This window comes from Hylobates moloch, unplaced genomic scaffold (assembly GCF_009828535.3).
Source record: "Hylobates moloch isolate HMO894 unplaced genomic scaffold, HMol_V3 SCAFFOLD_27, whole genome shotgun sequence".
NCBI lineage: Eukaryota > Metazoa > Chordata > Mammalia > Primates > Hylobatidae > Hylobates > Hylobates moloch.
The window spans coordinates 3,312,176-3,324,818 of record NW_026652302.1 but is presented as its reverse complement, the minus strand read 5'-3'; the positions used below and the strand labels follow the sequence as shown (position 1 = coordinate 3,324,818).

Below are 12,643 nucleotides of genomic sequence, written 5' to 3'. Positions count from 1 at the left end.
TAAAAAGGAGGTTATAGAAGTCTTTACTTTCTTCAAAAGACAACTGTTATATACTCAAGGTAAGAGAAAACCCATGAGTTCAAAAGAAAGAGAACTCAAAATAGTTGACTTATTTATGCATCTGTTGTGGGTCAGGCAATGTGCTAGGTGCTAAGGATTCCAAAATGTATACGAAATTCAAGTTTCTCCCCACCAAAAAGCCAAAACTCAAAATGATATCTGGAGACAAATACAAGTAAGAAACACTGCATTTTGGCGTACCTTTCTTTGAAGCTCATGGATGGTCTGCTGCACAGGATATAAAGCTTGCTGGGCTTCAGCAACTTCTGTATTACACTTGCTCATATAGTGCTCTCGCAGCTGTTTGGCCTGTGTTGAAACAGAAAATATAAACTTTCACTCCCAATCTAGAATATAATTCAGTATGATGTTTCAAAAAGAATGGGTCATTTTATACATTTAAAGCTACTTAACTGCATTTAAACATAAAAGTACAAGTATACTGTAGAGAACATAAAAGTCACACTAAAAATTCCTTATATATGGAAGTTAACAAAATTTACCTGTCCAAGTAACAAAATTTAAGAAACACCGAAGATTTGTTTGCCAAATTTTCATTTAAATTTTTTTTTTAGTTAGATAAGCAAAGAGGGGAAAAAAAGAACAGTAATATTTCAAATGATAGGCAAAGCAAAGGCACCTTTCTAAAATTTGGCTAATTTAGTGATTAAAATTTCTTAGTTACTGCAGTTTAAAAATAATCCTTGAGAATATACAGTAATATAGGTGTTAGGAACTGAATTTTGTTTCCCCCAAATTCATATGCTGAAGCCCTAAGAAAGTAGATTTTAAATGTTCTCACTACACACACACACACACACACACACACAAATAAAAATAAAAAGAGAGGAAACAGGTAATCGATATGTTAGTTTGATTTAGCTATTCTAGTGTCTCCATATATCAAAACATCACTCTCTACTCATAAATATATAAAATTTTTGTTAATTAAAATAGTTTGCCAGGGCACCTCCGCACCCAAAACAACCAGTGCAAAAAGGCTGTGCGTATTTATATAATCTCATTTTTTATCCTGTTGACTCAAATAAAGGCTCCACTTACAGGTTCGATACATTTCAAACATACCTACTCTTTTGATTTTAGCTCTTTAATGTTTAACAACACTAAAATCCCTGGAAGAATCTGCATAATAAGCTATTAACAATTTATAGTAAAATAATTTATAATATCACTCTTTTCGATGTCATTCTTTTCAAAAACAGGCAACACTTTTTGTAGAGGAAACTTCTTTGAGAGAACTACCACGAAAAATTTGACTTTATTTACCCCCTTAAAAAATACACAGAAATGTGGAGAAAGTGCAAAAGTTTGTATATTTACTAAGCTACATCTTTTGTAGATCTGCCATGAGATCAAAGTTTCCTTTTTAAAACTCATTTATTTACATCCCGTTCTGTTGGCTACCAACAGCCATATCTACAACAAGCGTTTATCAGATAACTGCAGGTAGATCAGCAGAGAAGCCAAATAATACGTACTGCTGCCATTCTCTGCTACCCAAAATCACAACAAAATTTGAAACATCAAAGTAACAGGAAAACATGATTACATTTATTTATATGTTGTATGTCCTAGGATATATCAACTATATGGAGCATAAAGTTTGAAGAAAATATACTTTTATAGACAGAATGAAGAAAATAATAATTACTTCCTCCTCAAGTCGGCCATCACGCAAGGTAGGTGGTATCCCTGGGTGCCTGGCTATCAACAATTCCATCAAGTTATGGGTAGCATGAAGTCTCTACAAACATATCAAAGGCAATAATTATGACAGTCAATGCAGAAGACTCTGAAGAGAACCTAGTATTAATATGGCACACAGAACACTAACACCACATTAAGATCATATCACCAAATACTTTTCCTATAAAACAATCTGAGTACTACTACTTTGTTTTCTTTACTCAAGAGAAGGGTGTTAAGCTCTAGGACCTGCCTTTTGTAACCCTTATCCATGCAGAATATAAGATTTATATTTAATTTTTCCTCTCCCTCCACTTTTCCATACATTCCTCTAAATATCCACTCTGATACCTGTGAACATGTTAGTCAGTCCCAAGGTCAATATTCTGAATGGTAATGACATCTTACCTGGGACTCAAACCTAAACTTGCCAAAATTAATAAACCCATCTCTACTTCCTATTTAGTTAGAGAGCCTTGTCTATATGAGTCAATGACAGATCCAAGAAGGGAAAGAGAAATAAGTGTTATAATTAAAATATCCAAATCTCCCTAAAGACCTCTAAAAATTATCATTAGATAGGTTTTATTGCTTAGTTCCTTTTCTTTTTAATGAAAACCATGTGAATAAACATGTTGATATTCATATGTAAAAGTGATAAAACTGACCTACTCTTGGAAGTACGAGTACTTTGAACTATTTTTAACTGTAGCTTATTTAGACTTATCTTGTCATGCTTGTGCCCAAAACTTCCCTGAATGGAATAGTAGTGATTCTCAAATGTTAGTGTACATACAAATCACCGAAAATGCTTATTGAGAAGACTGAATCCCAAGTTTCACCCAGTGATTATGACTGTTTGTTACCATTTATCCTCTTAAACATTCAGAACAATTATTTTGTTTAAAAAACAAACAGAATACCTACGAAATTGTTTAGCTTTCACTTACTTGAAGTGAATCAGTTTTGAGTTTTCCTTTGTGTTCCTCCGAGGAGCGCAACACTTCTCTGTACAATTCTGCTGCCAAGGCATACTCACCTAAAGAATTAAAATGTATTTAAAGCATAAGAGAGTCACATATTTAGCTCCCAATGTCATCTAGTTGTCCATTATTTAAGAATACTGTAAAAATAAAACGTAATGATTATAACTATTTTTTTAAGTAAAGAAATTTGACTTGGTATTAATATGATTGCCCAAGTTTTAAAAAAGGGTGAGTACGGTCCTTTTTTAATTCCATGGAATATAATGTTCTTATATTACATTTATAATGTTTTAAAATTATACTGAAATATGTTTATAATCAAACCTGTTTGTAATGTTTTGAGATTATGCTATTGGATAAACTTTTAATTTAGACAAAAAAATTTCCTCTTGCTGAAGGGTGGCAATCAGTAGTCATTATGATGTCTGAAATTAAGGATAAACTTAAGGTAATTATAGATTATTTATAAAAAAAAATTTAAGACACTGACCAACCTACACATAATCATCAGAAAAATATACTATTCTTGGTCACTATTACTGTTCTTGGTATTAGGCCAAATAATTTGCAATTAAAAACTTCATATCAGAAACTCAGGGATCTCCCTCTTCTTCTGGTCACACAAACCATAGTTAGTCTGAGATGTATGCTGTTTTCTACTGTTCATAATTAGCACCTCATTCAAATAAAGCAATTCAGAAAGTATTGATTAAAGCACAGGCTGGCAAAGTATGGCCCATGGGTCATTTCTACCCTCTGCCTATCTGTTGGGCACATCAGCTTAGAATGAATTTTACATTTTTAAATAGTTGAAAAAAAATTCAAAAAATATTTCGTGACATGTGAAAATTAAATTTCAGGGTCCATAGTTTTATTAGAACCTAGCTCTGCTCATTTGTTTTTATACTGCCTGTGGCTGCTGTTGTACTACAACAGCCAAGCTGATAGTTGCGCAGAGATCTTATGGCTTGCAATGCCTATGTATTATCTGCTTCTTTACACAGAAAGTTTGATGATACCTCAATAAAATAAGAGATGAACATTTTTAATGGCTTGAATAATAGACTCTATCTTAATTGCTGCTTGTAAAATTCAAGACAGGTAAATTATAAATACTATTAAAGTAAAAACCTAACACTGGTGAAACCATGCAATCCATACCAAAAAAAGGTACAGAGATGTTCTAGCTTTTATTTGCTGAGAAAGTTTTTTTCCTAAGTATTACACATACTTGCTTTAAAAAAAAACTTCAAGCTGGTTTTATGAATATCATGTAATCAGGACCACGTTCATAGTTACAATGAGATATATATATATGCAAACCTTTGTAAATTTTGAAGTTGGTTCTTTTTTTAGCTCATATATAAGTTTACATACATATCTTAATTTTGGTAAAATATACATAAAATTTACCATCTCAGCCCTTTTCAAGTGTGTAGTTCAGTGGCACTATGTATATCCAGTGTTGTGCAAAACACCTAATTTAAAACAAATTTTTGGAACAACAGCTCTTATACCATTGCTTTATATCTAGTTCTATTAGTTAGCTAACACAAAGCTTTTTAAAACACACATTATCAAAGAACTGTAGTCAGCCAATTTCTATTCCCTTTAAATAAGGGAGAAGATTATTTTCACAATAATAAAGTTACTTTATAACGTAGGCATTAACATTCAATTATCTTCACAGTGAGTTCTCTTTTTTTAGTTAAGAGTCTTGATTAAAGCTTTTCAAAGGACATTACGAATTCTATCAGTATTTATACTATCATTTATAGAGAATTCATTTAACAATTTTCTCTTCATAATTACCATACCTTTTACATAAAGTATAGTGATTAAGCTATAATGTAAAGCAGCTGAATTTGATCTATTCACTATAATACCTGGTTTTTCATGTTTATTTTTAAAAAGACATGCTTTCTGAGGAAGATAAAAAAAACCCATATTCAATGTTATAAAGGTTTAAGTCAAATTTGGAAATCCCATTCTCAGCCACTTGATGGCGCTAATATTTCTAAGTAAACTGGTGGATCTCATATTGTCAAGCTAATTTTTGTCCAAAAATCATCTGCAGAAAACACAATGTTCAAAATTGGAATAATAAAATGTGTTTAATACCAGTCAAGGAGAATCTCAGAATATGTATTAATGCATCATACGTATTTATTTACATATAATATAAGCAAATCTTTTAGAGTTTGAAATTAATTTTAGATTTCTTTTAAAAGTCAGACCTTCACTGTCTGATCTTCACATTAGAAGAATCTAATTTATGTAAGTTATATATGTAATGTTACTTTAAAAAATGAATATTGTTTAACATCACTATGAAGTTAATAAAAACTAAAAGCAGCAAATCTATTACAATTAAGTTGAAAATTACAATTAAATTCAGAAGGAACATGTCCTCTATTAATGGACTTTCTGGTGGAAGATTTCTCTTAATAATCAACAATACACTGCTAGCTAAATTGAGGACTTTCTAGGGAATTCCCTAGAGGGAAGATTTGCACACAAAGTTACGTGTACTATATGTGAACAATTTAACAAGAAAATATAATAATAGGCCCTTTTCTATTAGATATTGATAACAGAATTTACATTGTGAGCAGGTTGAAAGTGGTAAGAATCTGAGGTAATCTTCATATTACCATAATCAATAACATCATTCTTCATCTCTGTTTTTATAAAGTTTTCAATGTGCTTCCACATTTTGTATTAAGAACAATAGTTGAGGTAAGTAAAGCACCTGTAATATTTTACTGACAAAGACACTGAAGATCAGAAATCTTGAACAATATATACCATTTCACAGGGTTCTAACTGCAGTATGTAAGAAGTCCCATCCTATTCAGTTCTTGTTTAGAGCTATTTCTACTCAGCTTCTGAGAATCCTTATAACTCTACCCAAGTATCTAGCACAGTAAGAGACACTTTCCATTTCTGGTTCTATTATGCTAAAGAGCTAACAACTACAGACGGGCTACTCAAAGAGGCTTAATGTAAGAATATTTACTTATATTCTACAAAAAGCACACATTTCTTTGGGCAACTGATTTCTTTGTACTTTTTTAAAAAATTTCTTAAGGTAGAAGCTGAAGTCTCCGATATGAAACTTTTTTCTTTTCTAGTACATGTTTAATTCTATGAATTTCTTTTTAATAACTGATTTCCTGCATCCCACAAATTTTGATATTTCATTTTTATTCACTTCAAAGTATCTCCTACTTTCCCTTTTATTTTCTAACCCAAAGGTTTAGAAGTGTGTTAATTTCACAGCATTTGGGGACTTTCCAGTTTTCCTTCTGTTATTGGTATCTACCACTGTGGGCACAGAACACACTCTATAAGCATGATTCCTTTGAAATTTACTGCCTTGTTTTACAGCCCACAATATGCCCTATCTTCATATACATTTAATGTGTACTTAAAAACAATATATACTCCTCTTTGGTTGGGTAGTCAATAAATACTGATTAGGTCAACTGGTTGACAGCAGTGTTTGAACTATGTATGCCCTCACTTATTTTTTACTTATTCTATACATAACTGAGAGAGGGATGTAGAAATCTGACAATAATTACGCACTTGTTTATTTCTCATTATAATTCTATCAGTTTTTAGTATTTATTTTGAAACTCTTGTTTTAGGTACACTAATACTTAGAATTTTTTTCTCTAGTGATAAAGTAACACCCTTTATCCTTGGTAATATTCTTTGCTCTGAAATCTACTTTGGAAGCTCCAGTGGTACAATCAGTTAGCAGGCAGTATTAATAAGAAATCTATTTTACTTGATAGAAATATAGTGGCTTTATCTTTCTTTTGATTAGTGTTAACATATCTTTTTTCATCCTCTTACATTTGCATCTTTAAATATAAAGTAGGTTTCTTATAGAGAATATATTGATGGTTATCGTTTTTAATCCAGTCTGACAATCCAGGCCTCTTAATTGGGATATTTAGACCATTACAGTTTACGTGATCACTGATAAGCTTGTTTTTAAATCTACCATCTTGCTGTTTGTTTTCTAATCATCTCATTTGTTTTTTGCACCCTTTTTTCCTTTTTTTTTGAAGATTTTTTATTATTTATTTATTATTATTATTATTTTTTTGAGATGGAGTCCCGCTCTGTAGCCCAGGCTGGGGTACAGTGGTGCAATCTCGGCTCACTGCAACCTCCGCCTCTGGGGTTCAAGTGATTCTCCTGTCTCAGCCTCCCAAGTAGCTGGGACTATAGGCGCATGCCACCAGGCCCAGCTAATTTTTGTACTTTTAGTAGAGACGGGGTTTCACTACGTTGGCCAGGATGGTCTCAATCTCCTAACCTTGTGATCTGCCCACCTTGGCTTCCCAAAGTGCTGGGATTATAGGCATGAGCCACCGTGCCTGGCCTGATTTTTTATTTTTATCTATTCTTTTGGATTATTACCTCTAACTCCTTGTTGTACGTTAAAGTGGTGGCTGTAGGGTGTATATTCTTTGCTTGTCACAGTCTACCTTCATATAATATACCTCTTCATATATAGGATAATAATCTTACAATATTACACACCCATGTCTCCCCACAGACTTTGTATTATTGCTTTTGCACATTGTACATTTACATGATATAAAACTCACTATATATATATATATATATATTTTTTTTTTTTTTCCTTTGGGGACTCCAACACATTTATATTAGGCCATGTGAAGTTGTCCACAACCTCACTGATGCTCTTTTCAAAATTTTCAGTCTTCTTCTTTTGTTTTTCATGTTGAAGAGTTTCTATCGCTATTCTATACTTTGACTTTATTGATTTTTTTCTTAGGTGGTGTCTAATCTTCTATTTATTAAATGAATTTTCTATATTAGACATTGAAATTTTGATTTCCAGAAGTTTGACTGCATGTTTTCAATGTTTCTACTTAACACACTTCATCTTTACTCTTGAACCTAAGGAATACAGTTTTAATGTTTCTCATATTTATATGGAAAGGTGTGTCTATATGGTGCTTATTAAAAGTGCCAGTTATATAACTTTGCTTCCAGCCAAGATAGAGTAACAGAGAATGGATTTACTCTTTCCTGTAAAAACTACAATAACAGGCAAAATATATGAAATGACAGTTTGTAAGATATTAGACCTAATGCAAAAAAAGTGATCCGTGAGAGATAGAGAAGCCACTAATACTCTTCCATGTAAATATAAGATGCTCTTTCTAAACTGCTTTAATTTTGTGCATAATATATAACACTGTAACTTTACACATATACGTTCTGTGTGTGTGTGGGAGGGTGTGTGTGTACTTGTCACCCTCTGTAAGAATTTAAGGTCTGCAAGATCAGAGTTACTTTATTTACCATATCATCGTTACCTAGATTAGGTGTGGCGCACAAATATTTGCTGAAAAAATGATCCTACAAACTATTATTTTTAAATCAATGAACAATAATTCCTTTAATGTGTCAAAATTTAACCATTTTTCTATTTCTAATCATTTGGACTGTTTACAGTTGTTTACTATTAAACTATTAAAGTCTAAGATTAACAACTTAAAGAGAAATCTGTGTATCCTCTTTTCCTTAAAAAAGAACTAAAAATGGAAATGTTTGGTTAAATCATATGTAAACTTTGAAGGTTTTCGAAACGTTCTATGAACTGCTCTCTATTAAGTTGAACCTATTTAAACTATATTCAGTAGTGTGTGAAAGTATCTTTTTGGGGGAAAAATCCCCCCCAAAAAATCAAAATCTATTTTTTCTATAATTAACCTTCCTCAGGAAGTGTTTGGAAGAATCAGAGATAACAAAGCAATCACCTTCTACCTTTAATAATATGAATGCCTGCTAAGCCATTGAGAGCACAAACTAGCTGTCGATGTGCTTCTTCACATTCAGTTCCACATTTCTTCTGCAAAGATGTCAGCAGCTCTTCCATTGTCATGGTGCTAAAAGAAAAGGTAGACTGTTCAAAACTAGAAAGAAAATCCCAAGTGTTACTTCAGTGGGAGTGTTATATCACACATGATCAAGAGTGTATGAGACTCGCAGTAGTTGTGGTATCTCTAGCATTTTTTTTCCACCTCAATTTTTACCATTATTTTTTCCCACATAAGTACCTTTATTTGATCACATCTTTAAGTTTTTCCCATTTCAGTAAAGGGAGAACAAAACTAGAAAAATCTTCCTCAAGTACAAAGTACAACATAATATATTTGAAATATTACAGGTATTAAAATGTAAGACTGACTCTGAATCCTAGCACTGCAACTTAATTAGAAAACCTCTTTGAGCCTGAATATTTTTTTAATCAGTAAAAAATGAAGATCCTCTAAGGTTAAATGCCATTCCTTCAAAAGGCTGTCTAACCTTAACCACTCATATATAAATTGTTTTCAGACTCTAACTGTACACAGCAATTTGTACGTATATCTTTTGAAATTTACCATGTTCACTTCATATTTTAGAAATCTGTAATTTTCATCATTTCCTTTATTTGTCTATAACCTGCTTAAAAGCAAAGACAAAACTGAATCCTTTTTCTATCTCTTATAGCCAAAGGCTAGTTCCTGAGTTGCAGTCTGATTCACAAAAACTTTCTGGGACAATAGAGTATTATGAACACAACTTTCTTAATGTTCTCAGAATGAATAATCAGAGAGATAGAAAATATTTAATGGTAATCTAATTCCCTGATGTGGGAACTATGAAATAAAGTAAGAGCAAAAGCCTTTCATATCTGGAGTACAGCCAAAACCCTAAACAACAAAATAATAATTTTTAAAAAACCTCAACAATAATCCTAATTTTAAAAGAAGTGTTCAAGGCCAGGTGTGGTGGTTCATGCCTGTCATCCCAACAGTTTGAGAGGGTGAGACAGGAGGACTGCTTGGGGCCAGGTGTTCAGGATCAGCTCAGGCAACATAGCGAGGCCCTGTCTCTACAAAAACATAAAATAGGCTGGGCGTGGTGGCTCACGCCTGTAATCCCAGCACGAGGCTGGGGCGGGGGGTGGATTACCTGAGGTCAGGAGTTCAAGACCAGCCTGACGAACATGATGAAACCCCGTCTCTACTAAAAATACAAAATTACCCAGGCGTGGTGGCACATGTCTGTAACCCCAGGTACTTGGAAGGGTGGGCCAGGAGAATTGCTGGAACCCAGGAGGCAGAGATTGCAGTGAGCTGAGATTGTGCCACTGCACTCTAGCCTGGGCAACAAGAGTGAAACTTCATCTCAAAAAATAAAATAAAATAAAATAAAAAATAAAAATAAAAATAAAAAATAAAATAAAATAAAGTAAATAAAATAAAATAAAATAAAATAAAATAAAATAAAATAAAATAGTAGCTGGCTGTAGTAGTGTGCACTTGTAGTCTTAGCTACTTGAGAGGCTGAGGCAGGAGGATCACTTGAGCCCAGGAATTTGAGGCTGTCACTGTGAGCTATAATCACACCACTGCACTCCAGCTGGGAAACAGAGTGAGACCCCGTCTCAAAGAAAAAAAAAAAACAAAAATAAAAAACAAAAAACCACACCCATTGCAAAAGAGAAATGCTCAAAACCATGAAAATAATTTTGATAATTCTCCATTGCAAATGAGGTTCCATACCAAAGAAAACCCTCTACACCATTAAAAATAACTGACAACTCAGTTACATGTCTCTGAATGAAACTGTGGGCCAGAAATATTGTCTATTATGATATATCAACTGCAATTTTAAAAAGTTGATAATAAAACCTTTTTTGGAGTGGCAAGAACTCTCCACGAACAGCCTGTGGGTGACAGCAGGCCTGTCTGAGCCTCAGCAATGGATACAGGATAGAGGTGACAGTCCTTCTGTCCAGGCTGCTGAGCTTCAGAGCCCAGTCAGAAATCTTCCTGAGTTTTACCACCGCATCCTGGCAGCACACCTCATGCTGACGGTGATAGAAATGCCTTTCCACTGGAGAAAAGTGGAGCCAGTGTATTTCTTCGGTTTGTGGTGGTATCTGGATCTGTGAAAAGGAGCAGGAAAAAAAAAAAAAAGATGTCATCTAAAAATTTAACTTTCCATCCCAATTGTTTCTTTTCTCTTATAGTATCTTTATCAATAAAAACTTATTGTACTGACTTGGTCAATCACATCTTTCTTTGCAGACCTCCACAGTATCTTGGCAATAAAGCTGTAGAGATGCTGAGGATTCTTTTTGCAGTAAGGCCGATAGAGAAGTCGAACCCACCAGTGTTTGACACAGTAAGGTTCAATACCAAGAAAGACCACTAACCCAAAAAGATCTGAAAAGAAAAAAATAAAGTACATTGAGAATAACTCTATTACTTCATTACCAGTTTGCAGAAGCGTTTCTACAGACATTACACAGCACATAGAACTTTCCATGAATTGAAATACAGGCTGTATAGGCTCTTAAATCTGAAATTCAATTCCAATTCCATTTATATTTATTGAGCATCTATTCTGCCCTAGGTTTTGTGCTAGGTGCTAAAATAATGTTAGGTTTATGGAACCATTCATTACACAAAGCTTATACTTAATTCAAAAATCTGAAATTTCTATCAGAAGTTAAACCAAAAAACCACTCAACTGAATGTACTTGGTAAGACGTATATAAGAAATACCATGCTCTGAAACCAATAGATGCAAGATTTGCTGGATTGGAAAAAAGAATTTCTAATCACACAGATGACATGAAGAATATTCTCTGATGCAATATTCCTCATACCCTTTATCTAATAATTCTCCTAGAAGCCTAAGAGAGTAATAAAAATATAGATAAGATTCACTTACACAGTGATATTCATAGCAACAATATGTAGAAAAATGACTCAAATAAATAAATTATGGTAATCCCACAAAATAGAACTATTTTTCTTTTCTGATTCAGCATGCCTTGTATTTGTTAGCTTTAGAGCCTGAGACTTCTTGTTTATCTCTTTACTGGGCACACTCAATTTTATATTCTATTCCCTTCCACCTGCCCACTTAACATACCCTAAACTGTTTTCCACATATTTATTTGTGAGGACTTATGAAAAACTGCTTCGGATATGATGTTAAGTGGAAAAAAAAAGGAATATAAAATTGTGCATGCAAAATAAGCTCAAATATATAAACATCTATATAGAAAAGATTAGATGTGGTTTTGTCTTCAAATGAAGACTATGAGTGTAATTTTGTAATTTTCTTTTTTTTTTTTTTGAGACAAGGTCTTGCTGTTGCCCAGGCTCGAGTGCAGTGGCACCATCTTAGCTCACTGCAGCCTCAACCTCCTGGGCTCAAGTGATCCTACCTCAGCCTCCCAAGTAGCTGAGATCATAGGTGTGTGCCACCATGCCTGGCTAATTCTTTTATTTTCTGTAGAGACAGGGCTTCCCTATGTTGCCCAGGCTGATCTCGAACTCCTGGGCTCAAGTGATCCTCCCACCTCAGCCTCCCAAAGTGCTGGGATTACAGGTGTGAGCCACCATGTCCGGCTTGTAATTTTCTTTATACTTTTATGTACAGTTCAAATTTTTCCAAAATGGGCATATACTCTCTTCAGAAGCCATAAAATAATAATAAAAATATCCTTCCCACACCTACAACACTTATTCTGAAGATGTTCAACAAATATTTAGATTGAATTAAGTTACCTTGATGGTTGCTGGGAGTTAGCAACATCTGAAAGAACCAACGCATCACTGCTATGCAAAGGTCCACAGATTTATATTTTTAGCCCAAATCAATTCAATTGCTGTATGTTACCTCTTCTTTGAGGTCCCAAAGCCGTCTCAAACTCAACTTGCCGAAATCTCAAATTCATAATTTTTTTTTCTTTTTGCACACACATGCTTCATCTTTTTCTTTTTTTTTTTTTTTTTTTTTTTTTTTGAGACAGAGTCTTGCTCTGTTGCCCG

General features: G+C 33.5%; 1 protein-coding gene across 9 annotated transcripts in view; it reads right to left on the bottom strand.

Moving 5' to 3' along the window:
- The window catches only part of LOC116463089 (E3 ubiquitin-protein ligase SHPRH), an 89,740-nt gene that overhangs the window by 49,447 nt on the left and 27,650 nt on the right, over window positions 1–12,643 (bottom strand). For all 9 annotated transcript variants that reach the window (XR_004246553.2, XR_004246554.2, XR_004246552.2 and 6 more), the window contains exons 12-17: window positions 10,860–11,023; window positions 10,487–10,743; window positions 8,571–8,692; window positions 2,718–2,806; window positions 1,733–1,825; window positions 262–369 (exon numbers count right to left, since the gene is read on the bottom strand). Coding sequence is in view for 6 of the 9 variants with exons in the window: in XM_032146051.2 (XP_032001942.1) it covers window positions 262–369; window positions 1,733–1,825; window positions 2,718–2,806; window positions 8,571–8,692; window positions 10,487–10,743; window positions 10,860–11,023 (833 nt within the window). In the remaining 3 variants the exon portion in view is untranslated. The remainder of the gene's footprint in view (window positions 1–261; window positions 370–1,732; window positions 1,826–2,717; window positions 2,807–8,570; window positions 8,693–10,486; window positions 10,744–10,859; window positions 11,024–12,643) is intronic.